Source organism: Manacus candei, unplaced genomic scaffold (assembly GCF_025592945.1).
Source record: "Manacus candei isolate 608988 ecotype Guabito, Panama unplaced genomic scaffold, ASM2559294v1 h1tg000037l, whole genome shotgun sequence".
Lineage (NCBI taxonomy): Eukaryota > Metazoa > Chordata > Aves > Passeriformes > Pipridae > Manacus > Manacus candei.
Window position 1 is genome coordinate 15,198,412 of NW_026138085.1, and position 27,486 is coordinate 15,225,897.

The following is a 27,486-nucleotide window of genomic DNA, read 5'->3' on the forward strand; positions in this document are numbered from 1 at the left end:
TCCCTTCCCTTGCCTTCAGATGAGGAAGGCTGGGATTTTCCTGGTGAGTGGTATGGACAAAGTGTGTGCTGAAAGCAGGGAGGTTTTATTGCAAGAGGCAAAATCCCCACTGCAAAAGCAGCCAGGGTAGCAGTTGGACTCTGGATAGATGCAGTCTGAACACTATTAATCTCTTAATCCAACAGCCTTTGGTGGATGCAGGAAGGCTCAAAGGCATCTCTGCAGCATCAGCTGCTCCTGATTTATGTCCCAGGCCAGCAGATATAAAATCTGACAAACTGCTCCTCTGTGCACAGGTGGTGAGCAGCACTTCTTGCACACTCCCATTTTTCTTCCAGATGGGCTGTGCCTGTAGCTTAACTCTCCTTCCTCTGCTGAAACCAGACCTGCTCATCAAGGTGACATTTCTGATCATTCCTGCTGTGGGGGGAATAAGAGACATGCAGGAGCTGGAGAGCAGGAGCTGCTCATATCCCACATCTCCGTGCATCAAACTCAGGGAAATGACCTCTGGCAGAGCCTGTGGGGGCCTCAGAAACACCACATTTAAAAGACATCCTGGCAGAGCTGCTTTACCTACTTGCCTTCCCTTATTTCTTGCATCCCACCTTATGTCCCATCTCCTGAATTTTAGCTGCTTTTTCTCTTCTCAGTACTTTTACTTAAGGAGAAGCTTTGAGATATTCTCTCCCAATGTATATACAATTATCCAGCAGTACTGACTGAATAATTACTGGAACTTTTCTGCTTGTCCTTAATAGACATTTTTAAAAAATGATTGCCACACAGCTGGCAAAAAGAATAATTATAGGCCAATAGTGTGATACTTTCACTGAGTGATTCCAATTTTAGTCAGTCCACTCAGTTTTAGACACTTCTTACTCCATTAATCTGTGACTTAGGTATAGTAAGTGAGCAAGATTAGAAATAAATTTGGATGGGAGAGTTAATATTTCAACCAGAAAAGTCATTTCTGGTCATCAGAGGAGGAGTGCTTTTTTGGGCAATGCTACCACGTGGTTTTTCCTGGAGAGCTTTAGTACCTTTACACGACACACACGCGTCACACGCAGGGCTAATGGCTCCTATCCATCATCCCAGGGAATTTAAAAAGCATTTTAAAGCTGGAAATGTTCCTTTAATATTTCATCCTCGCTCCAGGAAAATTCCTGAGAAACCTGCTCTTCCACCTGCTCCCTGAGGCTGTTTATTATTAAACCTTGCTCGTGCTGAGTGACAGTTTGGGATGAAGTTCCTGCTTTTACTCAGCCAAGCACCGGCAGAGGTTCCTCTGCTGCCCTGCCTCTGCTCAGCACTCAGATCTCTCCCAAGAAAGATCTATACAGGGCATAACCTATGTCAGGACACATCTCCAGGGACATTCCAGGGCTGTGGAGGTCACAGGCTGGCTGTGCCTTGGCTGATGGGGGTGTGGAATTCTTAGCTTTCCTTTCTCTCTTTAACTCCTTCCCTGTGCTGAGTGCTGAGCAGAGGGAGGGCAGCAGAGGAGCCTCCCAGCTCCCCTCCTCAAGTCCCCAGCTGCTGCTTGACTGAGTAAAAGCAGGAACTTCACCTCAAACTGCCACTCACCATGAATAAGGTTTAATAATAAATAGTCTAAGGAAGAGGGTGGAAGAATTGGTTTCTGAGGCTCTCTCCCAAGATAGATCTGTACAGGGCATAACCTGTGTCAGGGCACGTCTCCAGGCACCCACCTGGAGACTCCAGGGCTGTGGAGGTCACAGGCTGGCTGTGCCTTGGCTGATGGGGGTGTGGAAAGCTTTCCTTTCTCTCTTTCAATCCTTCCCTGCACACAGGGACTGACAGCAGCAGCTCTTCACTCCTCCACCCTCCGGCTGGATTCCCACTGACCTGTTTCCCTGCCTGTAACCCAGCTTTCCAGTGCCCCTCCTGGGACACCCTCTGCTTCCAGGAGTCTCAGAAGTAGCCAAGCAATTGCATTTCTGTGCCACACCACGACAGCTTCCAGCAGAGAGGATGAAAGGAGTTCACAAGAGGGAGAAGATTGCAGGAGGCCACATGGAAATCGGCAGGCGCTGCTCCTTCTTGATTAAACCAGAATTTTGCTGCTGCTATGGAAACAGGGCTGGGGAGAGTGCAGGAAATATTTATCAGTGGGTTAAATATTCCAGCACTTTATCTATTCAGGAGCAGGGTTTGACCCTGGAGCCCTGCTGTGATTGAAGGTTGGGTAAATTAGTGAATCTGCCCTGAATTCTTGCCCACTGAATTCACCTGTCTGCCCTAGCACTTCCCAGTAGGAAATAGATGTCAAAACATTTGAACTCACTGAATTTGGCATTTACAGGTTTATCTGTAAGTCTGTTGTCAGAAATCCTAAATTCGGGCTAAACTCAGTGTTTAAAGTGGTAGATCAGAGTTTAATGTATGGAAAATCATTATTTAATTCCAAAAGCTTTATGAAAAGTATTGCAAGGGCAGAACTTCTGTCTTACCCTTTCTTTAATCACACTGAACTTAATCCTGGATCTTTTCTCTTGCACAGCTCTGTTTGCATTCTCAAAATGAACCCACCCACTTCAGGGAAGGAGAAAAACAGCAGCAGGGTGAGCAGTGCCATCTTCAGTGGCACCGTTTGGCAAGAAGATTTTGGGGACAAGAGAGGAAATCCACATTTTTCCCAAATATAGCAGCAACAGGATTTTCTAGTGTCATCAGAATTTCTGAACTGTGCTTTCTGTCATCACCAGAAATCATCTTTGCCATTGACTTATATAGTGATATTTTGAAATTTCTGCCTCATAAGCACAAGAGGACACGTGAGCTAAAACTTTGAAAGAATTTTTAAGAAAAGGTGGCATGAACCATTGTCAAGAAATTCAGTTTAATTAAAGAGTTATTTGCTTCAGTTTTAGAAGCCACTGCTGGCCAGGAAAGAGGTCTGTCTGAACACAAACACACCTTCTGTATCTGAACATACACACACCTTCTGTTAAACACGTCCTGTCCCCTCCACAGGTATGATCTGGTCAGAGTGCAAGGAGATCTGGGAAGAGGGGCCACGGGAATATGTGGTGCATCTCTGGAACCTGCTGGACTTTGGGATGCTGTCCATCTTTGTAGCATCATTCACTGCCAGGTTCATGGCTTTCCTCAAAGCCTCTGAAGCACAACAGTACGTTGACCAGTACGTTCAAGACGATGACCTCAACAACGTCACCCTTCCCCCTGAAGTTGCTTATTTTACCTATGGTAAGGTGCTTTTTGTTCTCTAATACTTCCCGTTCTTTTAGGCTAATGTGTGGCAGTGCTGAAAGCAGGTTTCTTTTGGGGGATATTTGTGTGGTTTTTTTCTAATTAAACCAAATTATTCTTCCCATTCCAGCCATCTTCCTAAAGAGTCAGAAAGGATCTAAACCTCACTCAGTCTCTGATACTGTCCCAAGTCTACATTCAGGTCAATCACATCCTGAAAAAGCAGCTTGAGCAGCAGATAATCAGGAACTGGGAGGGAGCAGAGTATAATTTGCATTACAGATGAAGTAACCTGCTTGGTTTTCCAAATGTGAGAGGAGGGAAATGTGTGAATAAATATAGAATGTGGGGCTGCATCTCTAACTGCCGGTGCACTCTGTGCTTCTGTTACATCCAACACCTGTATAATGGAAATAAAAATAGCAGTTACATCCATAAGCTGCTGCTCTTCAAAACCTGTATTTTTGTAGAGCCTTAATCATCTGTAAGTGCTAAAGCAGCAGCAGTGCCTGGACAACATTGTTTATGATGGCTGAAATGGTTTTTCTTTGCTGTACAGTGTGGGGACTGGATCCACTGCACCCCTCTGCAGGCTTTACTTGTCACCCTGAGCAAACCCCAGGGGGATTTTTGCTCACAGGAGCTCCAGAGATGGGCACCAAGGAACACCATTTGCTCCCTAGAGCTGTAAGGTGGTTGTTCCAGTGATGTGCTTGGGCTGGAGAGGGGGATCTGAGGCAGCAGACTTCATCCACTGTGCTCCACACAGCACTGGGGACATGAGCCCTCACCCCACAGCCTGGTGGTCCCACCAGCTCAGCCCCTTCTTAGTGTGTCCCCCCTGAAGGGAAACATCCCTCCTTCTGCCCAGGCAAGAGAGAGGCCATGGAGATGATGGATTTTTTCCCTCTCTGGTTTGCTGCCGATCCATTTAAAGTGAGTTCATGACCCAAAGGTGCAAAGAACAGAATATCACGATGAGATCCTGTGAATTTCTCTGTCTGCTGCTTTTCCTTTGGTTCAGATTTTGCTGCAAATAATGTCTAAGTTTACTGCTGTGGCCCTAAAGATGTCACATGTTTTAGCCCTGAGCCACAGTCTTTTCATCAAGAAGCTCAGTTGATGCAGAGTCGCTCATAAGCCATATTAATATAAATGTTCACATTTTCAGTAGATTAAGTAAATGATGCATATCTGGTGTCAACAAGGAGCTTTTTTAGGCAAAAATATTAGAGTGACTAGACTGCAAGAACTGGTTTTAATGTAAAGATAACATGAAAATTATACCTTTTTATCTGTATTTTATTATACATTTTATACATATTTATATATATATATACATATATATCTGCTTTACCCGAACAAATCCTAACTTTCTTATCCAGTGGTGGGGATAGAGATCTCAGTCTCCCTTCCCAAATACTGACACAGTGCCCTGTATAAAATCTATAGCTAGACTCCACTGCGTTGTGCTTTTGGTTGTCCATCTCAAGAGCTTCACGTGGAAAAGGCACAGCACAGTTGCCATGCTATTTTTTTGCTGTGTGGCTTCAGTGAATCCCAGTGACTTGTTCATTTCTCATCTTTACCATGTGAAAAACGCAACTAACTCACTACTTCTCCAACATGCTGAGGACTTCAGTGCACAATTGTTCCAAAACTGGCTTTTTTTGTCTTTAACTCCAGGCCAAAGCCAAGATTCGGTGCAGAAAAGGGTCATTTATGGTGATAGCTTCCACCTACCACTCTTTGTTACTAACAGCCCGTGTCCATGTATTGTTTTAGCCAGGAACAAGTGGCTCCCCTCGGATCCCCAGATCATTTCAGAAGGCCTGTATGCCATAGCTGTGGTACTCAGCTTCTCCCGCATTGCTTACATTCTTCCAGCCAACGAAAGCTTCGGCCCCCTGCAGATCTCCCTGGGCAGGACTGTGAAGGATATCTTCAAGTTCATGGTCATCTTCATCATGGTGTTCCTCGCCTTCATGATCGGAATGTTCAACCTTTACTCCTACTACCTTGGTGCAAAGTACAACCCCGCGTTCACCACGTGAGTAGCTGTGGGGAGAGCGGCTGTTCCTGCTGCTCCTGCCTCGGGATCTTTGGGAACTCGGCTCCAAACATCCTCCTCTTGTGTTTTAGGGAGATGTTCCTCAAAAAGCCCAGCTGATGTTCCTTGCAACCTGTGCCAAATCTCGTGCAGTTTCGCAGGAGTCTAAAAGGGGGGAAAGGCTCAATCCCTTCTGGGCCGTTGCTGGTGCTCTGGTGGTTTCTGTTGGGGGGAAAATCACACCCAGATTTTGACAGGGAAACTCGTCCCACAGCTCCAGCCCTGGCAGCCAGCCCTAGGCCTGAGTGTAGGGAGCCGAGTAAGTTCAGAAACGGTTCTTTCTAGAAATCAAAATAGCAGGTCAGGAAAACGTTTTGTGAAGATGCTCAGTTCAATGTGTTAAGAGATGCAGTGGGGAAGAGGTTAAACCTAAGATTATTGTTCTTAAAACTGCAAGGTGAAATGTATGTAAAATAAGGGAGGATTTTGCTTCTCTGAGACCCAAGGCCATGGGTTCAACCCCCATATGGGCCATTCACTTAAGAGTTGGACCTGATGATCCTTGTGGGTCCCTTCCAACTCAGAATATCCTGTGATTCTGTGATCTGTTTTAGGACATCACCTGAGTGCAGCTGTGATTGTTGGGTGCACTTCTGCAGAGCCAGCTGCTGAGTTATGGTGCTCAGAACAGAGCAAAACAAACCAGGGTGTCTGGGATGTGGTTTCTAAGTCCTGACTGGGAACTTTTCAGCAGAGGCCATGTGAAAGCTCTGTGCCTTAGGGACACAGTGGGGACTTTCCTGCTTGTCTGTGAGGGAAAGCCTGGCATAATGTTTTCCCCTTTCTGTGAGCTGACTTCCAGGAAACCACCCCAGAGCTGCAGTGCCTGAGCCCACAGTGGTTTCCAGGTGCAGAGCAGACATTTGATGCTGCATTTGATGTGTCAATTCTCTGACACGTTAGACAGAGAGCTTGGGGCTTAGCTCATCACTCCTCTAGGAGAAAGGGCCTTTTCAGCATCATTTCTGTCCTGCAAGTGGCTGTTGCATTCCAGTTTTACCACACCACCCTCTTGGGCCACATGTAACCTGTAACATTACATTTGCTTCCTCCTAGGAGCCAAATATGCCTCCCAGGCCTCTCCTGTAGCCTCAGGGGGCATTTTAATGGAAGGATTTATGAGGCCAGATACATTTACGTTTATCTGTGCTCAGTGGTGAGGGAGAAGAAAATTGAGTATGTGGACTGTGACTTGCTTCAGATTTGAAGAGAAGGAGATGCCCTTGAAGCATAAGACTTAATGAGAAGTTGAGTCACTGCCATCCCTGCCTGCCTGGTGGCACAGCAACCCTCACTTGTGGTATCCCCCAGGCACGTCACTGACAAATTCCAGTCTCTGATACAATTCTGCACAGTAACTCTCTTATTAGTACTCATTAGCTAAGTGGATCTTCCAGGAGTTGCCATCATTTGATTGAAATAATGAGCAAACATTCACTAAAAATGATGACTGCTCAGTGGAGTAAAGATTGCTTAAATGCCCAGGGGATATTTGGGCTGGGGAGAGCTCTTCCTCCTTAACTTCAGCCTGCTGACTACTTATCCCAGAGGGACTTGGTGTTGTCATAAAGCAAATTTTCCACGAGCATAAATCTTTCTTTTTAAGAATTTGGAAGAGATTTTAAAAATACTTACTTTCTTCTGACTATTTAAACACTCGGGAGTGTCAAACGATGATCAGTAAAAACAAGCCCTTTCATCGTGTGAAACAAAGAGAATAGATTTACATTCCTCCCGAAAATCCTTCTTAGACATTCCATTCAGCAAGAAGCCCCCGGGGTAGACAGTCTCAAACAATTTTAATAAGCTAATTACAAGGTTATTTTGGCAGATGGGCAGCCACCAGCTATAGTAATGTTTCCTCTTCTATTTTTTGTGGCTGTCTGTGGGCCTTGATGAGGGTTGTGGCTCCTGCTGCCATTAACTCACACGTGAAAAGGAGGAAGATTTCAGTATTAGTGCTAAAAAAGGAGCTCAGCTGCTCATTCCCTGAAAAATCACCAGGGCTAAGAAGAATGTTGCTTAGTTTGGTGTCCTCACAACCCCTCTGTGACTGTGACTTCAGCGACGTCGCCGGATGCGTTTCCTGGGGGTTGTTTGGGAATTCTAATGAGGATGGGTGACATTTTACAGCAAGCAAGTTTGGCCCTGAGAAATGTGACTATTTGACTGTGGGACCTGATTCTCAGAGGTCACTTGGGTAGCTGTGACAGAAGAAGACCCCGTGGATTTGGGCATTTCGTTGACTGTGGCAGCTTCAAGGGGTGTTGAGTCGACACCTCCCTGGATGGGCCCAGTGGGAACCTTTGGACAAAGAGCTGCTCACTAAAATAACTCCAAATTACACTTTTATGAAAACCACACCTTCCCAGGACAGTATGTAGGCAGAAAAAAGAGTGTATTTTTGTGCAGATCACACTCAGAGGGAATTGCTTGCTTAGTTAGTGAATGTTTGGTGCAACTTGACTTTCAGCTTTCCTTGCTATTACATTTCTGAAATCCTGCTCGATTTCTCTTCTGTTGTCACCTACAGAGCAAGAATATAGCACCCCAGTGGCCTCTGAATCGAGTTATTACACAAAGTTTCTCTCATTTCTTCCATTTTGATGTTCTGGATGCAAAGGAAATAAAAATGTAGCAGGCTTTATTCCACACAGCTAAATATAGAGATTATTTACCTAACTGTGGGACACTTTCAAAAATTTTTGGAGGTTCTTCCATGCTGAAGATCAGACCATTTCCACCCCCAGCTATGTTTATCTGTTTATCATATGCTGTGTACAGCACACAGCTCTTGAAACAGCCTGTAATTAAGAACATGCCATGCAAACAAAATCGAGATGGAGGCAAGGCTGATTGTGTTCCTCTTGCTTTGTGCATCACAAATCAGGTTGAAGGCTACAACACCAGGCTTTCTGTCTCCCTCTCCCCAAAGGGAAATGTGACTCACTGTTCAGAGCCAATGCTGCTTCGAGGCTTGAAGGCTTTTTTCTACTTGTTTTGCTTTGTCAAAATGTGGTAGTTTTGTAGATTGTATTGGCTGCACTGCTTTTTTGGCAGTGATAGTTCTCCAGCTCATTTAAGGAAATCAATCTGAAAGGATGCCTTAAGCTTTCTTAGAGAGGAGGGCACAAGACTGACATGAAATCATAGCCTTGCTGTGATCTTTTTTGATAACAGCACACTGCTCTTTACAAAAGTGAGGAAAATCTGTAACTAGCTTATTGCCTATGGTCTGTTTTCTTCCTTGATGCAAAATCTTGAGGTTTTACTGAACTGTGAGTTCTGAAACAGACAAATAGAAAACTATCTCATTTGTCTCCCCACTGCAACAGTTGGTTCTCTCACAGCAGAGGGAGATTGCAGCAAACCCACCTCCCCAAGGAGCATCAGTCAATCTGTCACTGCCAGACCCTCCTGCTGCCAGGAGCTGTCAGTCTGGGCAGGACTCCTGACTTCCTCCATCCCTTCGTTTGTCTGTCTTTGGGAAGGATAAAACACCAGCTGACCTCGCAGGAAGGGGGTAAATTGCTTATCTGGCAACGGTGAGACACATCTTGGAATCTTTGGGAGCTTGGCTCCAAACATCCTCCTCTCATGTTTTAATGAAATGTTCCTAAAAAAACCCCACTGATGTTCCTTGCAACCTGTGCCAAATCTCCTGGAATTTCACAGGAATTTAAAAGGGAGAAGGAAAGAGCCACCCAGCCTTTTTTGGAGGGTAGGGATGGATTAGTACAAGTCTCCTTAGAAGCATTTCACCTGCAAGAGGGAGTCTTGTGTCTGCCTGGGGGCATTGCTAAGCACCAGTTTGGGGTGCTACAGGTCAGGTCAACCTCTCCACCACCTTCCCAGTTCTACTCACCTGACCCTGGAGATGAGGGCTGTGGACATCACACAGGAACCTGCTGCTCTGGCCTTTGTGGTTCTCAGGGTGGTCAAGGCTGCTCAAAGTCCTCAATTAACTTTTCAAGGAGAATCTGGTACTGCTGAAGTATAAAGGTTAATGTTCAAGCTGCAGAGAAAGGAGCAGAGCTGACATGTATTAAAATCTGCCAGCAGGGTGGAAAAGCACGGGAACATTTCCAAATGAAAAAGGCAGGTTAATATCAGGGGGGCAGCTGGGCTCGAGGCTGGGGGTTATGGCTTTTATTAGCTTGAAAAATTACTTACAGAATCATAGAACCAGCTGGGTTGGAAGGGACCTCCAAGATCATCAAGTCCAACCCTTATGTGGTGGGTTTCAATGCCAGGAATCTTTGGTGTTACAGGTGTTCTTTAGCTGGGAAGAACAACATTTTTTGAATGGCCAGATTGCTGCCACAGGGTGAAGGGAAGGGGACACATTAATGCCAGGTCAGCTGTGCTGCAGGCCAGGGCAGGACACGACAGCAGAGTGGCACAGGAGGGGAAATGTCCAGCAAGGGGAGAAGTGGTGGCACCTGTTTGCAGCCCACAGCTCATCCCACAATGTCTCTGCAATCCTGCAGAGCAACCAGGGGGTGTGAGTGCGGTGTCAGTGACTCTTGGGATCATTAGGATGGAGGAAAAAGCCACATTTTAAAGGCAGTGGTGCAACATCTGTTCCAAACATCACTGAAGGTTACCCCTCACCGGCCAGTGCAGTTATACATTGTAAATAGTACACTGAATACTTACTGCAGTCTTACTGCTGCTTGTAAATGAAATATGGAATACCCTAAATTATGATGGGCAGTAAATACCAGTTTGCTGTTGCAGAAAGGAACTGCCCAGCCTTTCAAAGGGTGGAAAATAATTTCTCTTGCTTTCACAAACGGTGCAATAGGTGCTGGAGTTTATGTAAAGTTTATTGTTCCTGTAGGATATGTCACTGTTTGTGTCTATAAGCTGTTGTTATAAACAGATTTAGCAGGATTAGTCTGCCACTCTAGCAAAAAAAACATTTCCTCAAAATAATTTGTCAGTGGCATTGTTTCCTTTCAAGGTGCTTGCTCCTGGCAGGCAGGAGCAGAGAGGAAGCAATTAACTGTTAACAGGCTAAGGATTTCTTGGGAAAGGCAAAATGCCTTCTTAATTAAAAATTAAGCAAACTGCTTTCAAAATGTGCCACATCCCTCCTCCTCCTTTCCTTCCTCTTCAGCTGTGGCTGCTCCCCTTCTGCCTCTCATAGCCCTGACTCCTTGGATCAGACTCTCCTTTTGACCTGGCAGTGTAGCCACATTCTTTCCAGCCCCACTTCTCTTTCTCGTTGGTTTATTCCCTTCTCTTTTTCCTGTCTTTTATTTTCCTCTGATTCCTTTCTACTTTCAAGCAAGGATAATAATAAAATCAAAATACCTCTCTGCAACATCTTCTACCACTCTTTATTTTCAATTTTTTGCTACAACTGCTTGGGTGTCTGACTTGCTTGCAGTCCAAAGCAGGATGGGAAGAAAACCAGGTTATGGTCTGACTATATTTGCACTCTGTGTTCTTTATATTAATGCCACAAATCAGAACTTTCCAGTCCTCTCTTCTGCCCTGGAAACTTTATATAAAGAGGTCAGACTCTTCTGTCTTCTCTGGATGAGAACAGAATGAGTGAGTAGAAGCAAAAAGCCCTACATAAAAAGTTTCAACCTACAAGTTTCCCATGGAATTGTTGTCCTTAATAAGGACACAAAATCCATGTGACAAATAATGCACCTGATAAGAACAGATGGAGCAAATCAGGGGACACTGGACCTTTGTAGCATTAATCAGAAATCATATTTCTTTATCAAATGAGGAAATATGATTTGGCACATCCCTGGGTGATGGATAATGGGCTACAATAACTGTGCCTAGACATATATTTATATTAGTGTATTGCTGCTTTATTATTAGCACCTGGTGCCAACTCTACAAAGCGACTGTTTGCTTTATTTTCAGGGTAGAAGAAAGTTTTAAAACCTTATTCTGGTCAATATTTGGCTTATCTGAAGTGATATCTGTGGTGCTGAAGTACGACCATAAATTCATTGAGAATATTGGATATGTGCTCTACGGAGTCTATAACGTGACCATGGTGGTGGTGCTGCTCAACATGCTAATAGCCATGATCAACAACTCCTATCAGGAAATCGAGGTAAGAAAAGAAATTAGGTTACAAACTCAGTGTGCTTAATTATCACTGATAATGAACATGCTAAAACAAACAAACAAGGAAGCTGTAGCTTATTTCGTATCCAAGATTAGGATTCTGACCACACTGTGCAAGAGTTGAGGCTGAGTCTGTCCCCAAATTATAATTGAATTAATCATTAACAGTGAATCATTTCTAGACCAACTTCAGCTTCCTTGTTTTTAATGACCCTCTGTGAGTAAACACAATTTCCCTTACATGTATTTAATGAAAGTGGTTCATGGTATTTTTTATTCCCTGTGTTGGCTGTGATAACTTCTCCAAATGTGTGGCCTTAACTGCATTGTTTGCTTATAACAAAATAATATTTCATTTGGCTTTTTGCCCTCTTCTCTCTTTTTGCCCTGTTAAACTCTCCAGCCCATGTAGAACTGAAGCTCATGTATATATATTTAAAAATTCCATGTTTTCCAACTACCAAGCACACAAAATCGATTCAGATGGGTTTTTTTGGTTTTTTGGGGTTTTTGTTTGTTTGTGGGGTTTTTTTGGTTTGTTTTTTTTTTTTTTTGGAGTCTCTGGGTCTGAAAATTATAGCTGCCTGGACATTCACAAAAAACAACTTTTAAAGCATATAAACAGAGCCCTCAAGGAAAAGGAATAGTTTCTCAGAAAGGCATTTGCAGGGTTTACCCAGCCTGGCTCAGTAGTGTGGCTGCTGGCAGAGTGGGTTTTGCTAAATGCTTTAGACATAAACAACACTCTGCTATTCTAAATAAAGGCAGAAAAAAATACATTATTTGGAGAATGTTAATGTTGAGTCACCTCTTACTTCTGATTTGTTAAATGTCAAACTTCTGCAGTTGGGTTCGTATTAATTAGTTGTCCTAATCTCCCCTCAGAGCCTGACACTGAAAAAGGCCAGAGCTGAAAATATTTTCTCACTGTAATGTCTGATTCATCCATGCACTGTAGTGCAAATATAACTCAATCCTGTGCGTGCTCTAACAAAGTCTAAATGTCAGGGAGACCTTACATGTGCTCCCTGCCCCAGAATCTTTCCTGCTTGCAGACAGCAGAGCCATTTCTCCAAAGGTTTCTAATCACTTAAGGACAAGCATTTTCCTGAATCTTCTTCATTTTCCTGAATCTTCTTCACCTGAAACAAACTTTACTTCAGAAAGGGTCTCAGTCTCTTGCTGCATTTTCTAGTTCAGTGTAGCAGACAGGGATGCTCTTGAGAGTTTTTGAAGAAAAAAAATCTCTGAAAATACCTGAATAGGTGGCCTATATTAACTTTCTAGTCTAACCTTCGTGATGAGCAGTTCCCTGGCAAAATGCTTTGTCATCCTTCTTGATTGCATGGAAATTTTCAAAACTTGGTTCAAGATTACCTGTAACTATCACCAAGGAAAACAAATGTGAGCTGCCTGGCCCTGATCCTCCTAACTGAGGAAAAACTAGTGCATCTCCTCCTAATTCACTTCAGTTCCTCAGCAGCAATGAGGTTAAAGAGAGTCATACAATCATAGAGTTGTTTAGGTTGGAAAAGACCTTTTAGATCATTGGCTCCAACCATTAATCCAGCACTAAACCATGTCCCTAAGTGCCACATCTACATGTGTTTGAATATAGCCCAGGGATGGAGACTGACTGCAGAGAAAGTCCCTTTTGCCACTGTGTTTATCTGAGAGCAGCAAAGTCAGTAGTGACAGAGGATGGACATTTCTTAGGAATTAAATTCCATTAGGGACAGTGGGGACATGATTTGCTTGTCATCTGGAGTGACAAGTCCATGTTCTCCTGCCTTCCTTCTCTCTTCAGCTGCTTCTGGTTTTCTTCTGTTTATGCCTCCAGTGCTGGTGTGCCCTGACAAATTTTGCACTTAGGGAAAGAAACATCCTTTTGCCAGCTGTAAAACAGAATTGCTTCCATCAGCAGTACTTCTTAACTGCTTAGCAGAAAGGCATTACAACTGTCCACGAGTGATTTAGTCTGTAATTCAGCTTGAGGCTTCTGTGAGGTGGAACCTCAAACCATGAGAAGAGCAAAGGGCAGCAGTGAAGTGAAGACATATTGCTGTAACTGTGACAGAATTAACCTCTGCTGTGTCATGCCAGTTTTTGACTGAGTTTCAGAGCTACAGGGTAATCAGAGGTTATTAATTTCAGCAGAACACAGATGTAAATGAGTATGGGGTGTTGGCAGACCCACACTTCTATTGAAACCATGTAAACCACAGGGAAGAAGCTTTTCAGCAGCTGTATCTCATCCTTTCTTTTCCTGATAAATGGTCCTGACACATGGCCCTGACCATCCTCCAGTATAAATGCCAAGCAGATCCATAAAATATTTGCTAACTTTGCCCTTGTTACTTGGAAGTGATTCTGGCCCACCTTGACAATTCATGAAGGAGATTCACAGGCACTGCATGATGGACTTTTTCTCCACCTTCAGCAGTGACAGGACGTGCACAGGAGGAGAATTAAGGGGTATTGATCTATGGAAAAGAGGACCCATGAGGAAATGAGCTGGTGACAGGAGAAAGCAGTGACCTACCCTGTTCTGTGGGGGATTCCTGGCTATTGAAGTGGTAGAGGTGACAAACATCTTTGCAGTTAATCACACACAGTCTGCTGTTGTGCTCACAACAGTTTCTTCTGCTTTCCATGACTCTCTGTGTTCTGACCCATTCATTTATCAGCATAGCACAAAGTGCTTGCTGAGACAATTCCTTTGATATCCAAGGAAATAGGAAACAGTCTAATATTTGGAGGACTTCTACTCTCTGTTTATTCATTGCTTTGTTTAAATGTTCCTTTTTTTGAGATTACTACAGAGAAGCCCACAAAGACACGTTTTGGGCAGGAGTCCTTGTTCTGCCAAACAGAATCTGATTCTAGTTAGTTCCTAACTGTGTGTTTGTCCTTGTCATAGCTAAATTCCTTCCTATTTACTGATTTGGATGTTGATTTGTTTTTCCCCTCTTGCCTTCCCAAGGAGGATGCAGATGTGGAGTGGAAGTTTGCACGTGCCAAGCTCTGGTTGTCCTACTTTGATGAAGGAAGGACTTTACCTGCTCCTTTCAACCTAGTGCCAAGCCCTAAATCATTTTATTATCTCATACTGAGAATAAAAATGTGCCTCATAAAACTCTGCAAATCTAAGGCCAAAAGCTGTGAAAATGATGTCGAGATGGGGATGCTGAATTCCAAACAACGGGTACGTTTTATCTTCACTTTTCAGCTTCTTTCTGGAAAGGATTCCTGCCAGGGACTTTCTGGAGGGGGTTGCATGGTACAGAGGGAGATCAGGGCCAGCCCAGCCTCTCACTGCACCTCTGCATTGTGTGTTATTTGTATTACATTTCAACCAGAGGCTCCTCCCAAGCTTGTGACCTCATTGCATGAGGTCTGGGCACCAGGGAAGGGCAATTTTTATACAAGCAGGCACTTTGATAAGGGAGTTTCCCAAGGTCGAGGAGAAGGGCAGAAGCAGAGGCACAACCAGGCTCCCAGCTTGTCTGACAACTCAGCCACCCAGCAGGCCTTTATGCCTCTTCAATTCATCCACCTTCCTCAAAGTAGTTTCCAAATTAATTTTACTGTCATTGCAACATTTACTGTCATTACAACATTTACTGCCATTCCAGGTTTGGGAACAAATTTCCAAGCAGGGATTATTAACACTTAAATACCTAAAGCTATATTTAACAACCTCTCTAGTTACATCTGCCTAGTGATGTGTAGCCACTAATGGGGAGATCCTGGCTCAGCATTTGAAATAGAAATTTGCTTTTGAAATGCTGGCTCCACAGCAGAATGATTTCCTCAGCACCAGTGTGTCCACATGGCAAAGCAAGAGAGAGATGCAGGAGTATGTTTGGCATCCAGACCCTTCCCAGGGGAATTAGCCTTGCTCCTCCATGGGGAAATGCCAGAGAAATTAGAGAAAATTATGTTACCTGTGGAAAATTATTCTCTGCGACACTGTGCAGAGGGGCACTGGGATGAAGCTTCCCCAGCACATAAATTTATGACAAACATATGAAAAATTTATGACAAATCCCACTCCCAGGGCAGGTCCACTTGCTTTGCTTTGGAGAAGAAAACACCAAAAGATTCCCAGGAATTCAGCCACAGCTGCTGCCATTAAATTCCGGGGATTACAGGGTCACAGAATATTCTGAGCTGGAAGAGACCCACAGGGATCATCAAGTCCAGCTCTGAAATGAATGGCCCATGGAGGGATGGAGCTCCCAGTATTATTATTGGGACCCTGGTCAAACAGCTGAGCTGATCTCAGGCTTTTCAAAAATGCAAGGAGGCAGCTTTGCTTGAAAGTGTCCTGGCCTTTACTTCATGTTCTCAGCTCGAGGTGGGCTTGAAAGAGATGAACGCTGGGAAACCACTCCTGGGGAAAAAGAAAAGCTCTCCAAAATGTGTGGTCTCTTATTTCTTGCAGTCAGGGCTCATGAGAGGTCCTTTAGCCACTTTTAGCTACCTCAAATAATTCAAAAAGATGATATTTTTTAAAATTTAAATTTAAATTAAATTTAAAATTAAATTTTGAAATTTAATTTCTACTTCAAGCATGAACCAAAGTAATAAAATTTTCTCTAAGCCTCTCCTTCCCCAAGCCACATCAGTGAAATTGTCTGGCTTGCCCTTTTTCATGGAACTCATGCAAAACTCATATTTTCCATGGCTTTAACATAAACAATTAAGAGTATCAGTCATTTCTTGCTTGCCTGTTGTTTTTGTTCACAAATCATCTTCAAAACTCTCCGTAAGATCGTGACACATCTGATGAGTAAGAGAGAAATAGGAAAAAAACATTACACGATTAATCAGATTTTTAATCCAATCATTATATGAATCTTGATTTGAAAAAAAAAAATAATCAGGATCTCTGGTTCATCAGGAAAGAAAAACCCTTAACCAGGGCCTTCCCTCTCTATATAATTGCACATAGTTACAGAATTCTGTGATATCCATTGTCTTCTCTGGGTCTATGATACGAATTAATTCCCTTGAATAAGTAATTTTATTTTTTTTTTTTTGTTAGCATTTGGACCAAAAAATTCAGAGGTGGAAAACAGAGTCAAAAAAAACACTTACAAATGTTGTGTGTACTCTCCAGAGAAGCCTCCTTGGAAGCTTCTAGAGTGTTGTGTCCTCTGATAAAAATATGATGGTCTATTTAAAAAAGCACATTTTTTTTTTTTGAGCCAAAAGAAGTAGCAAATGGTACTGCTGTAAAAGGATCAGTGAAAATCAATTGTTTTGAATTTGGTTTTGTACCACATAGACTTGTTTTCTCCAAACACAAGTATTTCTTTTTCTTCCTTTCTTGTGTTCTAAACTGATAACCATCAGCCTCATTAAGATTAAAGTATTTTGTGCCTCTTAACACCTTGTTGTCTAAAACTTGTGGGTGAATACCATTTCTAATTTAGAATCCAAATATTTCCATTTGTGTGGTTTCTTTCTCTTTCTTTTTCTCTTTCTTTTTCTTTCTCTTTTTCTTTTTTTTAATTTTTATTTTTATTTTTCTTTATTTTCTTTCTTTTTCTTTTTATATTTATTTTTATTTTTATTTCTCTTTTCCTTTTTCTTTTTTTCCTTTCTTTTTCTCTTTCTTTTTCTTTCTTTTTCTTTCTTTTTCTTTTTATATTTATTTTTATTTCTTTTTCTCTTACTTTTTCTTTCTATTTTTCTTTTTCTTTTTCGTTTTCTTTTTCTTTTTTCTTTTTATTTTTCTTTCTTTTTCTTTTTCTTTTTCTTTTTCTTTTTCTTTTTCTTTTTATTTTTATTTTTATTTTTATTTTTTATTTTTCTTTATTTTCTCTTTCTTTTTCTTTTTATATTTATTTTTATTTTAATTTTTATTTCCCTTTTTCTTTTCCTTTTTTTCTTTCTTTTTCTCTTTATTTTTATTTCTCTTTTTCTTTTTCTTTTTCTTTTTCTTTTTCTTTTTATTTCTCTTTTTATTTTTATTTTTATTTTTTATTTCTTTTTCTCTTTTTTCTTTCTCTTTTTTCTTTTTCTTTTTCTTTTTCTTTCTTTTCTTTCTTTTTCTTTTTATTTTTCTTTCTTTTTCTTTCTTTTTCTTTTTCTTTTTCATTTTATTTTTATTTTTATTTTTATTTTTATTTTTATTTTTATTTTTATTTTTATTTTTTTTTTCTCTTTCTTTTTCTTTCTCTTTTTCTTTTTCTTTTTTCTTATTTTATTTTTATTCTTATTTCTCTTTTTCTTTTTCTTTTTTTCTTTCTTTTTTCTCTTTCTTTTTCTTTCTCTTTTTCTTTTTCTTTTTCTTTTTATAATTTTTTATTTTATTTTTATTTTAATTTTTATTTTTGTTTCTCTTTATTTTATTTTTTATTTTTATTTATTTTCTCTTTCTTTTTCTTTCTCTTTTTCTTTTTTTTATATTTCTTTTTCTTTTTATTTCTCTTTTTCTTTTTTCTTTCTTTTTCTCTTTATTTTCATTTCTCTTTTTCTTTTTCTTTTTCTTTTTTTTATTTATTTTTCTTTTTATATTTATTTTTCTTTTTAGTTCTAGTTTTATTTCTCTTTTTCTTTTTCTTTTTATATTTCTTTTTAATTTTTATTTCTCTTTTTATTTTTATTTTTATTTTTACATTTATTTTTATTTCTTTTTCTTTCTCTCTTTCTTTTTATCTTTGTATTTATCTTTATTTTTCTCTTTTTTTTTCTTTCTTTCTCTCTTTCTTTCTCTCATTCTTTCTCTCTTCCTTGCTCTCTTTCTTTCTTTCCTTTTTAAGCCTGAACATGCTGGATTTTACTCTCCTCACACATTGAACCATTTCCTGTTTTTATAATTCTCTGTTAATTTGGGGGTGTCTGGGTACGAGGAGCTCTCACTGATTTACTCACATCACGATGTTTTATAATTTCAGAAAGTTCGCTTTCACTCTATCATTCAAAACCCAGAACATTTTTCGGGGAAGAACGCTTATAACAAGCCCACAAGATACCAGGTAATGCCAGCATGAAATCAGGAGCCAGGGGAGAGCTGTGCCAGCGAACTGCTCCCACCTGCAGGGTCCTCCTTGCCTTCTCCCAGCGCTGCCCCCCGGGATGTGCCGGGAGGAGCCTCGGCTCGGCCGGGGCTGGGCTGGGGCACTCCGGGGCCAAACACAGCCTGGCACCCGCGGAAATGCTGACTGATGTCATGCTAATTAATTCCACCCCAGGGAATTTAATTGAATCCAAGAAGTATCATTCAACCTCTCCTCCTCCAGTGTTGCACCGACAGCATTTCACCCTCCATGGCACAGATCCATCCCTCCAGCTCTTGCATCAGCATCTGCATGTGCTTTCTCTGGCAGTGACTTGTCCTTCCAAGCTAAACCTGCAATGTGCTACTGTTCAAAATCCCCCCGTGGCTGCAGTGGGTGCCATAAGTAACACAAATCTCTGTCTTGGCAAGAGTTTTGTGCCAGCAGATTTATTTTTTCTTGTTGGGCAATACAATAAACAGAACGTTCCCCACAGGATATTCTCCTTCTTTTTTTAACAGGATATTCTCCTTCTTTTTTAGCATAAAGTGAAAAGGAATCTGGTGGCAAGTGGTATGGCTGAAAGGCCCAACATTAAAGAGAGCTGAGGAAAATAATAATTAAGTGGGATAAAAGGTGCAATGGCAATTCTAGAAGAGTTTTGGCCTGTGTTGGTCCAGCACCCAGCACAACAGGCTCCTAAGCTGCACAGCAGGCCAGTGATAAATGTCCACTGGTTTTAAAAATCTTTTAGGGTTTTGTGTCATGATAGGAGGGGTATCTAAAAATCCAAGCTAGAAATAGGATACATTCATTCCAGCACCTGGAGTTAGTTGGCTTGATACCACCAAAAAGATGAGAGATTGTGTCCTGCTCCAAGTGACATTTCAGCCCTTCTGACATTTCCCCATCCACTCAAACCCCCAGGAGATGTGTCAGCCTCTGCTGGACTCGTTCTCTTCCTGTAGCTATTTTTTTTTTTTAAATGAGACCACCTAGTGTTTGTGGTAAATTAGCCCCTTATTTCCAAGATAGAAAAAGCCAAATGTAGCTGTGAAAAATAGAGAGAAAAAGACAACTAACTTTATTCAATAATGCTGCTTCTTGTTTTGTCTTTAAATTATCTTGGAATGCTTCAGTTGCTGCAGGAAGAAATTACCCAAACAATATAAGGCGACTTTAGTAATCTTGATCATCTAAATATAAAAAAGAACAAACAATGTGATAATCTGGCCAAGAAACCTTCTTCTACAACTGGGGAAACCTTTGAAGCAGTTGTTTCTTGCTGAACTGTTTTCTTTAGCAACATTTATCCAGTGATGCAGCTGCAGTCTGTGCACTTGGACTATATATGGACAAGAGGGCATTCCAGTCATTGTAGCCAAAGGAGCAGAGCTGGGGAGAAAGGGAGGAGCAAGGCTTGGAAGCCCCAGTGCAATATTGAGGCAAAAAAGTAATTACTTTCCTAAAGACACCAGCAGAAAAATCTAATAAGACTCTTGTCACATTTAAAATATTTTTTGAACAAAGCGAGTGGTCACATTTAAAATATGTAGTTTCTGTAGACAAATCTGGCTACAACATCCATTTGATAGACTAGGCAGCCTTAAGTTTGTGACTTCTATCACACAGGATGATTAATTCAGGATAGCATTTGAGTAGCATCCATAAAAGTCCAAGCCTTATGGGAAATGGAACAGAGAGATATTATGTTATCATTTTTTTTCCAGGTAATAAGAGTATCCTCTATGTGCTTGTTTTAATCTAAATTTCCTCTACTCTGAAAAAAAAATTTAAAAAAAAAAAAAAAATTTCTTTTTGGATCCAGGATTTCCCTGCTCTCCCCAAACATTCCTTCATTTATGTTTTCTCAGGTGACAGCCCTACCTCCCTCTGGATTCTACTACCTTGGCCATCTTCAACACACCGTACGTGCGCTGTGCCCTCCTGACCCACCTGCTTAGCCAGCTGCCTCCCTGACACAAGGACACTCTTAGACATCCCATATTCCATGGCTCCATGGCATAGACAAATGGCTGGATCCTTCTTTGATCTCCACATGCCTTTGGCACTGCTATAATCCTTATTTGGCTCCTCAGACACCAGAGCAGGTGTACTGATTTCTTAACTCGTGTTTCACACCCTGCAGCGTTTTCCAGGGATGTTCAAAGCAGAGACATGTGGCTGCTCTGGGAATAAGTGAGCCCAGGCTGGGAGAGGCTTTTCCCTTATCAGTGGCCATCTGGTCAGTGAAGGACATTTAGGTATCTGTTCTTGGATGCTGACAGCTCTGTTTGCAGGGGGTGCACCTAAATCCCTGTCTCTGACAGAGCAATCCTTTTTGTGCTCGTCAGAGTTGAGATTTTTTTCCCCATCAAGTGCCTTTCCTGTAGTGAAGAACTGGCAATGTCACAGGCCTCCAGTTATAACCCAAGACTGCCAAAGTTACTTTCCTTCTACATAAGTGGAACTTACTTATTTCTGGAACAATATCACATTGCAAGCTCATATCCACAACCATCTTCAATTTCCATATACTTAGTAAGGAATACTTTCTATATTCCTTACTAAAAAACATCTTCCATTTTATAAGTCTACATGGCTCTATTTTTTTCCCTGTGTATGCCTCTTAAAAAAAAATCTGTCATTTCCTTAAGAAGCTTCTCTCATTTAAGACAAGTCCCATTCTTCTGTTCAAACTCTCTTTTCTCTTTCCTTCTCTAAATTTATTTTCTCCTAAACCCTCAGTTGCAAGGCTAACAGAGTCTTGCTGTGAACCTGCTTGATATCTCATTGTGAGTGAGTTTGCTAACATCGTTAATTAACTACTTATTTTTTCCTGTTAAGTATCTTTTATTGTTGCATTGAACAGCAACATGCTAAAAAAAAGGCTCTGGAACCCATTTCTTACCTTTCTGTTGGATCATCTGATTCCTTTCTGTCAGTGGGACGTGCTCCACATTCACGTGCATCCCATCAAACACCCCGAAGTGCTTCATGTGTGGGGTCATAATGGCTGTGAGTCAACCACTGCAATAATATAAAATATACAATAAATGGGAAGTCAATAAAGAATCACCCGTAGTTTCAGTTGCCCATAAGAAGTGTAGAACTGAGGCCAGGTGGACAATCTCACATGAACAGAAGCTTTTGTGTTCTCCTTTCAGAAAATCATGAAGCGTCTGATCAAACGATACGTGCTCAAGGCTCAGGTTGACCGAGAAAACGATGAGGTCAACGAAGGCAAGTGGATTTTTATAACTCACACATGGAATGAGCTTGTGGTGTGTTTGCTACTGATCTGGCCAGCAAGAGGGTTGAGCTTAGAGAGCATCCTCTGTAGAGAGAGAGCTCACTCATGTGAGCAGTGATGACTCTGAGCCACCTCTGAGCTTCTCTTTTTCCTTAGCAGATCACACATCTCATAAGATATTACACCATCCTGCTATACCTCTCCTTCTTCACAACAACCAGGGTATTGCCAACACCCAACTTGGTGTCTAAGTAAAGCAGTTTCTGGCTGCACTGCCCAGGCCTGCCCCTAGGATGGATTCGTATTGCCATGGTGCCATGCAGATGGAAAAGAACCTCCAACACCTCTAAACTGCCACCTTCCTGCAAGTGCCCTGTGTAGGTAGAGGTCAATATGTGGAAAGAGAACAGATTTAAGAAAAAAATATGAATTTTCTGTACAGACTTGCTATTGGTGTCAGCACCACTGCTGCAAGTGCAGGTTATTTCTCATGAATACAAATATTAAGTGCCTAATGCAGGGAGTGCCTAATGCAGCTCCACACACATCCACGACCAAACACACTGAAAATAGTGCTCTCTCTCAGCTCTTAAAACCACAGGGGTTACTTACTTGACTCAGTGTTGCTAACAAGAATGTTTTCTTCCTTTTAGGAGAACTTAAAGAGATCAAACAAGACATTTCTAGTCTGCGCTATGAACTCTTAGAAGAGAAGTCCCAAGCTACTGGTGAGCTGGCAAAACTAATACAGCAGCTGAGTGACAAGTTTGGGAAGACCTTAAATAAGGACATTTGATGGTGAATACAGAAAGGCAACTGGTTTTCTAAACATTATTCAGTCTCAACCAGCATCTTAGGAGGGCAAAAACCACCTAAAAGTTGGGTACTGCACACTCAGCCTTTGCTGGCAGCAAGTGTTGGTAGGAGCATTTTGCACCACTTGGTGGGTTAGCAGTTAAACCATTTCTGATACAAAAGTGACTTACTGGTAAAAATACCTGCCCTTTGACATCAGAAATAAGTGCACCACAGAGAAAGCACCTCCAGTTAAAGGCAAAAAATGCAGATCTTCATCCATCTGACTCCAGAGAAGACAATGTAACTGTGCTCACTTACAGCAACTGAGACTGTCCTGACCAGGATTGGGTCAAGTCTGAAGAACAAAATGTGCCAAACATATTCCCTACAAAATGTTTTAAATTCCTATTCTTGGGTGTGTATTCTCCTTTTATGTTTACATGGGCAGCCATGAAGATAACTCTGAACAGTACCGTGGCTCATGGCAAATAAAAAGTCATCTGCTGAAATGACCAAGGCAGAGAATGACACAGAGAGAATGGATGACAGAGTTGGAAAAATCATCCTTTCACCCCTCTGCTAGAACCTGATAAAAGGATTTCCTGCCAAAAACTCCTCTCCACCTTGTCCAGCTGTATTAGCCAGCCTGCTGATGGATGGGGGCTCTTTGGATGCACCCAGCCTCTCTTTTGTCCTTAAATGATCCCAACCCTGACAACAGTGTACTGGAATATCCATCCTGATGTGAAACCCACCTCCCAGGAACACCCACAGATAAAATACCTTGTGCTATTGTGTTCAAGGAACAACATCCATCCAGAGACAGCAGTGAGCTCAGCTTTCAGATTCCAGAGGTCAAGCAGCAAGCCATAGGGTGAGATCAATCACGAAGAACAAGCCCTTGAAATTAACACAAAAAGGTTTCAATTGAACATTCTGACAAAAAAAAAAAAAAAGAAAAAAGCAGGAAAAAAAAGGAAAGAAAGGAAAAATCAGTGTAGAAATTATTGACTTACGTGTTTGGCTCTTACAGAGGATGAGGACGGGATTAAAACTCTTCTAAGGCTGAGGTAAAACAAGGACTCAGACCACACTTTTACAACAGGAAGGAGATGAGTCTGTGCAAAGGTGGATTTCCCAGTCAGCTCCAGGATTTCAACTACTTAAAGCACACCTTACTACTTGGGAACCGTGGAACTGTGCTGTTTGTTTACAGGAGACACCTCTGAAATGAGCACGACATTTAGGGATCAGCTGAGACAAACAAGCAGAGCCAGAAGGTGACCTGTGACCAGTTCTTAAGTGCCAGATGAGAATACAGATAGCCTAATAGAATAATAGTTATATTTGTACAAAAATCAAAGAAAACAAAATTAAAAAAAAAAGTGGACTGTACGTAGATCTGTTTAGAGACAAAGCAAAATACTGTATTTTTACCTTTAATAAGATTATCTTGTATACTGTAATATTTTTACCTAAAAATGGAAACAAAATAAAATTACCTCATAATATTTTGTTGTACATTGAGTGAAATATTTGCTTGATCTTTTGACTACCTCATACATGGCCTTTTCTTTTGCTTTTCTATGATATGTGAACAGTGGAATCACTATATGAAGCAATCTTGCCTTAGAAATTCTGAAGGCAAAAAGAAAGAGCCAAAACTCAAAACAAACTAAAATACATTTTAAAGGCATAAAACTAAGGAAGTGAGAGTTCCATGACCAAGTAGAGTCTGCAAAAACGACTCCTTATTTGTGGTGCTTAATTTGAAATTATGGTGTCATTAACATGTTTCTAAAATGACCTTCTAAGAACAGAAATTCAGCTCCTCTGGCTTCAGAAAAACATGGTGCTGGTACCAGTGTGGAAGCAAAAGTGAAATGGTTTATAGGCTTTAGCTGGTAAGACAATTGAAAGGGATTTGCCCTGATTACACAAATTAAAGTACTTCTGCACCCTTCCAATTTAATGTTTTAGCATCCCTTAGGAATTTAGGGAGAATTATTCAAGGTAGAACATACAACAACCACCATATTTTAAATTTCTCATTATACTGAACACAAGTCCATGAAAAAGTTTAGTGGGAACACTCTGCTCTGCTTTGGACATTTAAATGCAGCTCAGCAAAATGCCTGATCTGAAGCACAGCAACAGCAACAGGAATATTCTCCTGCTGCTGAATATTGCAGTCAGGGCATGTTGGGGTCAGCACAAAGAACACCACACCGTGAATAACTTTGCTGGATTTGGGGCTCCCAGGTGGAGGCCCAGCCTGTCAGCTGCTGCTCTCACAGCTTCTGTGCAGGGGAAGCAGTGCAGCCCTGCCAGGGGGAGTCAGGATGCTGCTCTCACTCAGGAATCAGCCAGGAAAGAGCCCAATATCCTCTAGGACTTCAAAAGCAAACTAAAAGATATCTTAAAAATATTGCTAAAAGGCATCTGCTTCCTCTCCTTTCACATTTACATTCCTGAAAGCATCTAGGCATGGAGATTTTATATAAACATCCATGGCAAGCAAAATCCCACTTCATCAGAGCACTTTTCTCATCTGGCTCACAGTAACACACCCAAGGAAGCTGCACAGCAGAAGCATCATTAAATTCATGGCTTATTCTCAAGGTTAGTTTATAAGAAGTTAAAACTGAGAAGCCTCACTAAAAGATCCCTGAGAGAACTTAAAGAGTTTGAAGAGGAAAAAATCAAAGTAGGTGGGGTCCCAGATTGGATTAGACCTGAGATGTGCAGGTCCTCTGTCCCATCACCAGGGACCTTCCCATGGATGGTCCCACATCCCATCAGCCCTGGCTGTGCCACAGCAACCCCCCTGCCGAGTTGAATTTGATCCAGTCTGTTACACCTCTAACTTTGTAATACAGATTTTAGTATTCCTTGGACAAATTCAAGCTGTGAAGGAATGAAACTCTGCCCAAATTCTTTGCTGATACAGAATTATAACTTCTCATGGGAAATATGTTAGAGGGAGGTCACATGAAGATGAAAGTAACCTGAAGTCATGCACATAAGGGTGAATATTCTCCAAGAGATCATCATAATTCTGCAAATCCCGCAGGCCAATCAAACTAGCACTTAAAGAGACACCCTGAGGAAGAGCAGAACAAAGTCATTCACTAGCCAGTATTGATTTATTGACTGCCCACATCCCTAGACAGTTGTTTCACTCCTTGCAAAGACCAAACCAGTCAGCTGCTGCTAAAAGAAAGGAGAAAACAGCAGGAAGCATTAACAGGATTTGATATTTCATGGGGCTGAAGTGTCTGGTTTTAAGCCAGGAACCCCTGCTGCCCAGAGGTGCAAATCCCAAAACAAAAGAGCTGCCCAAGGGCATCTGTGCAGCCCACAGGGCAGAGGTGATGCTTCACACACAGCTTTGCTCTCCAGCTGGACTAATTCTACCTGTAACTTTGTGGAGAACAACTAACAATTACTGTCCTCTGTTTCAGAAAAACATGGTTTAAAAGCAAATATTAAGAAGAATAAGAATGGTGTAATGAATAATGTCTTAGAAGACTGCCTGCATCCTGACCAGAGCTCATATTAAATTGTCAGAGCTAGGCTTTATTCTTAATTAATCCACATGAGGAAAGCATTTCCAGCAGGCCAAAAGAAATCGCCCTAATTAAAAGATGCAAGGAATTAATGATCGCTCGGTAAGGACAAGCCAGGACACAATCCATCACCACAAAGGCAGGAGACCTGAGCCAGGGTTTCAGACACAGCTCAGCCCTGAGCAGCAGGGCCAGGGTTTCAGGCACCTCTCCAGCTGAGAGCAGATCTCTGCTGCACCACAGCCAGCCCTGGGCTGCAGGTGAGGAGGGAGGAGGCAGAACTCCTCCTGCATTGCAGGCAGACCCTGCCATGGAACAGCTCTGCTGCCTCTCAGGCCCCAGGCAGGAACCTGGCAAACAGGTCGTGTCATTCCTCACTTGGCTCCCATTTGCTTCCCTGACCAACCAGCGGGTAGGGAAATGAGAGCCACAGCTTCGTGGCCAAGGCTGTGCTGCCAAGTGGCTTTCAGATGGGAAGGATAAGTTTTTCTTTTATCCAGACACTATAAATACTTTGCTTGTGACCCCCAAAAGCAGCTCTGCCCTTGCTTTGGCCACAGATCTCTCACCATTACAGTGTTGGATGTCACAGGCAGCAGGTCCCTCTGCTCCCTCCTTCACCCACCTGGTTCATCCCCATCATTTTTCCTTGGCCATGACTGGGCTGTAAACCCTGCAGGCAGTAAACCTGATGCTGGACACCAGCCTGCACAAACTACACCCTTGAACAACTTACATTTTTAATAAAAAAGGATAGAGGTGGGACAGGAGAAATAGTCTTAGCTTCCAGTGAAGGAAGGGAGGTGCAGAGAAATTCAGGGATTTGCCTTAATGACCTGGAAGGAAGGGGCAAAAATGGCACTGTGCCTCTGAATCTTATTGGAATAAAAACATACTCATTAGATTTGCCCTCTCTTAGTCCCTGTTCTGCATCTTTGTAGGGCACGTACTCCTGAGTGAGGGTTAAGCTCTGCCAGTGCCTTATGCCAAACAAGAGCAACAACAGGATAAAAATAATCATTGCCTCAGTGATCATACATCATCTGGGAACTGATTCTCTCAATCCCTGGGAGGTTTTAATGGTTCCATATCAATAATAAGGTAAGTTTTCTCTATAGCTGAATTTAAATCAAATCCAACAAAAAGGGAGATAATAACCAAAGGGGCATAACAACTAAACAGGTCCTGGAATTCTTGATGCCTTTAGCAGGTCATTTGAGACAGACATTTAACACAAACCTGCAGTGTGATAAAGGGGATTTTGAAGACCTTAAAAGGTTAATGAATAGTTAATGAGCTTGTTAATATACAACTAGTGTTTACCATAATACAGACTAATATTTAATTCCCTTACTAATGATTAATTATTCTGCTGTAAGAATTTAATTAGGCTTACACAGCAGGAGC

The 27,486-nt window shown here is 41.7% G+C and overlaps 1 protein-coding gene across 1 annotated transcript in view; it reads left to right on the top strand.

Moving 5' to 3' along the window:
- Positions 1–24,003, top strand: part of TRPC7 (transient receptor potential cation channel subfamily C member 7) — a 70,395-nt gene extending 46,392 nt beyond the window's left edge. The window contains exons 6-13 of the mRNA XM_051794053.1: positions 3,001–3,234; positions 5,023–5,287; positions 11,240–11,435; positions 14,433–14,654; positions 18,358–18,438; positions 20,334–20,387; positions 21,627–21,702; positions 22,366–24,003. Of these exons, the coding sequence (XP_051650013.1) occupies positions 3,001–3,234; positions 5,023–5,287; positions 11,240–11,435; positions 14,433–14,654; positions 18,358–18,438; positions 20,334–20,387; positions 21,627–21,702; positions 22,366–22,508 (1,271 nt within the window). The 3' untranslated portion in view covers positions 22,509–24,003. The remainder of the gene's footprint in view (positions 1–3,000; positions 3,235–5,022; positions 5,288–11,239; positions 11,436–14,432; positions 14,655–18,357; positions 18,439–20,333; positions 20,388–21,626; positions 21,703–22,365) is intronic.
- The last annotated feature ends 3,483 nt before the right edge of the window (positions 24,004–27,486 follow it).